The sequence below is a fragment of the Pseudoliparis swirei genome, chromosome 21 (genome assembly GCF_029220125.1).
Source record: "Pseudoliparis swirei isolate HS2019 ecotype Mariana Trench chromosome 21, NWPU_hadal_v1, whole genome shotgun sequence".
Taxonomy (NCBI): Eukaryota; Metazoa; Chordata; class Actinopteri; order Perciformes; family Liparidae; genus Pseudoliparis; species Pseudoliparis swirei.
Window position 1 is genome coordinate 12,488,763 of NC_079408.1, and position 3,587 is coordinate 12,492,349.

Here is a 3,587-nt window from a genome sequence, read left to right on the forward strand (position 1 = left end):
TTCTGTTTTTCTCTCTGTGTACCACTGTCCTTTAAATCCCCTCCTCCCCTTCTCTGTTTCATCCTACAGAATTCCGTGGCTGTTAAAAAAAACACTAAAATAATAAACCTGGATCGTAGAGGCCCAATAGGAATGGAACGCAACAGAACCATGACTGGGGAAGCATTTGGGATCCTTGTTGCTCCGCATCAACACTGACCAGACATCCACGCCGAGGTCCGGCCTCCTTCTCCGGCCCCCCGAGGACCCTTCAGTGCCCCCTAGCAGACTGCTTCGCCCTCCATCTCACCTTCACTCAGAGCTCCTGGCCTGGATGAAACCATCACAACAAAAAGCTCCTTTTATTCTTTCAGGGTCTGCCTGCTTTGGTTTTTAAATCCCCTCTTATGCTTTACCTTCCAGACTGTTGGTTGAAATCCCCTTTTTTCTCATAGAAAGACGAAAGTACTCTTAAACAGACTGAAATCTGGTGGCTGAACACCATGAATCCAGCCATGTACCCCGTTCCACTTGCTCCAAGTAAACAAAGGGGGCAGGCTCAGTCGTCCAGAACGCGGCCCCACAGTCTCATCACGGACTGGTGCCTGATGGGTTTGCTCGGGCTCATTGTGCTCTTCAGCCTGGCCTCCAGCCAGAAAATGGACCCTTCCAAAAGCCCCTTAGTCACCACCAATTACGGTAAGATCAGAGGCATCAAGAAGGACTTGAACAATGAGATCTTGGGCCCCGTAGAGCAGTACCTGGGCATCCCCTACGGCACGGCGCCCATCGGCGACCGCCGCTTTCAGCCGCCCGAAGCCCCGGGATCCTGGCAGGAGATCCGCAACGCCACCCAGTTCGCCCCCGTGTGCCCGCAGAATGTCCTCGGCGTGCTCCCGGAGATTATGCTGCCCGTGTGGTTCACGGACAATCTGGACGTGGCGGCGGGTTACATCCAGAACCAGAGCGAGGACTGCCTCTACCTCAATGTCTACGTGCCTACCGAGGATGGTGAGTGGGCATTATTACACGAAGGGTTGGGGGAGGCCGGGAGAGGAGGGATTCAGTAGTGGGTAGAATGAATTATATTGACTGTTCGCTAAGCCCCGCCCCTTTAGGTACCCATGCCTGTCAAGCTTTCCATACTCGCCATACACATGTAGTGGGGCTGGGTATCGGTACACAATCAACTGAAATAACCCAGTACCAGGTAGTATCACAATTCTCCACTCAAACAATACTGCGTAATTCTAATATTTCTCAGGTTTTTCTCGCAACCAATCACATTCTTCCACGTTTGATTGGCCCGCGACGACCCACACAGCCACGGGTTGTTTACCTGCGCACGCCATCTAGCTGATAACGGGGAAAGATTTACCATTAGAGATGTTGTTTTACTTTTTTCTTTGATGTCTGTCAGATTTTACATTACCTTCATGAGATGATTGGAAACGACGGGTTCACTTTTATTTATTTATATCTGGTCATTTCAAACCATAACCCTGTAAAGGGGTCTAACATATTTACTTGATGGCTGCGCACATTATATCATGTGCAAAGATTCAGGCCCCAGGCACTCACGAGCCGGGGAGGCGTGTAGAAGCCACCTCAAGTGCAGCTCCTACTCCAACCCCATGCGCACCGCTTCAGCGTGCAGAGAAAGCCGAGGCTTGTCAGGCCAGCTGTTGCCGGTTACGGTTGCTACGCTGTGATTGGACAAGCGCTTTAAGTGGAGGGGTGGAGGGGACGGTCAATTAGCACCACCCATGAGGGAGAGAAGAGCCGGGAGAACCTTCATGTGGAAACAATTTAAAAAACCTTGAAAACTGTAATGTTTTTTAAATTATTTTCCATGTTGATGCACAACCTGAAACAACATAAATATTGCATATGCATAGGGTGTGTGTTTTCACAGGGGCTTATTTATTTATTTATATACAGTATATATATATATATATATTTATATATATACATATATATTTATTTATATATATATCAATGTATATATATATATTTATATATATATATATTTTATATATGTATATATATATTTTATGTATGTATATATATATATGAAAAAAAAGAAACTATATAAAAATATTCCATGAATCATTTTTCAATTACCCTGGCTTTACAGTCCTTCCCATTCAAGGTGTTATAAAGCAAGAGAACAAAGGTCAGGACTGAAGCAGTTTCCAGGTGCTTTATGGGAGAAAAAGATGAGGTGACATTTGACTTTTCTTCCTTTTCTTCTTTTCTTTTTTATCGACAAGAAGCCTCTTCTCTCAACTCAGATCTTTCTGCAGACGTTTTTTTGTCTGCCCGGGCTCTCTCAGGTATGCGAGCAATACAAAAGAGAGAGATTTTCCATTCCGTTGGCAGATGTGACTCCCATCATCATCTCTCTCTCTCTCTCTCTCTCAGGATATTGTAAAATGTGTGTCACATTTCTGTCTTCATTCATATATATATATATTTTTTATATATGTATATATATATTTTATGTATGTATATATATATATGAAAAAAAAGAAACTATATAAAAATATTCCATGAATCATTTTTCAATTACCCTGGCTTTACAGTCCTTCCCATTCAAGGTGTTATAAAGCAAGAGAACAAAGGTCAGGACTGAAGCAGTTTCCAGGTGCTTTATGGGAGAAAAAGATGAGGTGACATTTGACTTTTCTTCCTTTTCTTCTTTTCTTTTTTATCGACAAGAAGCCTCTTCTCTCAACTCAGATCTTTCTGCAGACGTTTTTTTGTCTGCCCGGGCTCTCTCAGGTATGCGAGCAATACAAAAGAGAGAGATTTTCCATTCCGTTGGCAGATGTGACTCCCATCATCATCTCTCTCTCTCTCTCTCTCTCAGGATATTGTAAAATGTGTGTCACATTTCTGTCTTCATTCCTCTCTCTCTGCTCTGAGCTGCACAAAGCCAGCCCCCTTTCACACAGAGAAACTCTCTTGGTTTGACCTCAAACAACTGGAGCTCTTCAAAAAAGAATCTTACTGTACTAACACAATGTGTTTGTGTGTGTGTGTGTGTGTGTTTTTTTCCTCTTCTCGATAAGCACATACACACAAGTTTAGATATTAAAAATGAACTCGAAACAAATCCTCCATCGCCAGGTTTGACGGTATCGATATCATGGCGTGTATCTGCGTCTTGACGTTTGCATTCATCTCTGTGTCTCTTGCTGTCTACATGTGCACATCAGTGTGTGTGTGTCACTGTTGTGATTTACACCCTGAAGATGTTCCTCACTCTCACACATGTCAGTCAGCCTGACAGCATTTCCATCACTCAACTGGATATCACACTTCCTTCCTTCCTTCCTCCCTTCCTTCCTTCCTCCTCTCTGCTGCTCCAACACTGCAGCCTCAGCCTCGACACCCTGTCTTTGCCACTTAGAGCTCCTCCGGCTCATATAGCACACGATACGTCAGGTCTTGAGTCATTTCACAGTGTCGCGCGGCTTTTTTCATCTTCTTCTCCTCCTGTCCCGTGTTTTGTGAGATGTACAACTTTGTGATGTAACACGAAGGAGATGCACGCTCAGCCTCCTCATAAGTGTGCGCTCTCTGGAAAAGTCACCCAGGTGTGA

At 44.5% G+C, this 3,587-nt stretch overlaps 1 protein-coding gene across 1 annotated transcript in view; it reads left to right on the forward strand.

The window, feature by feature from the left end:
- The first annotated feature begins 494 nt into the window (after positions 1–494).
- nlgn2a (neuroligin 2a) overlaps positions 495–3,587 on the forward strand; it is a 125,184-nt gene continuing 122,091 nt past the window's right edge. The window contains 1 exon segment of the mRNA XM_056443295.1: positions 495–990. Coding sequence (XP_056299270.1) covers positions 495–990 — 496 coding nt within the window.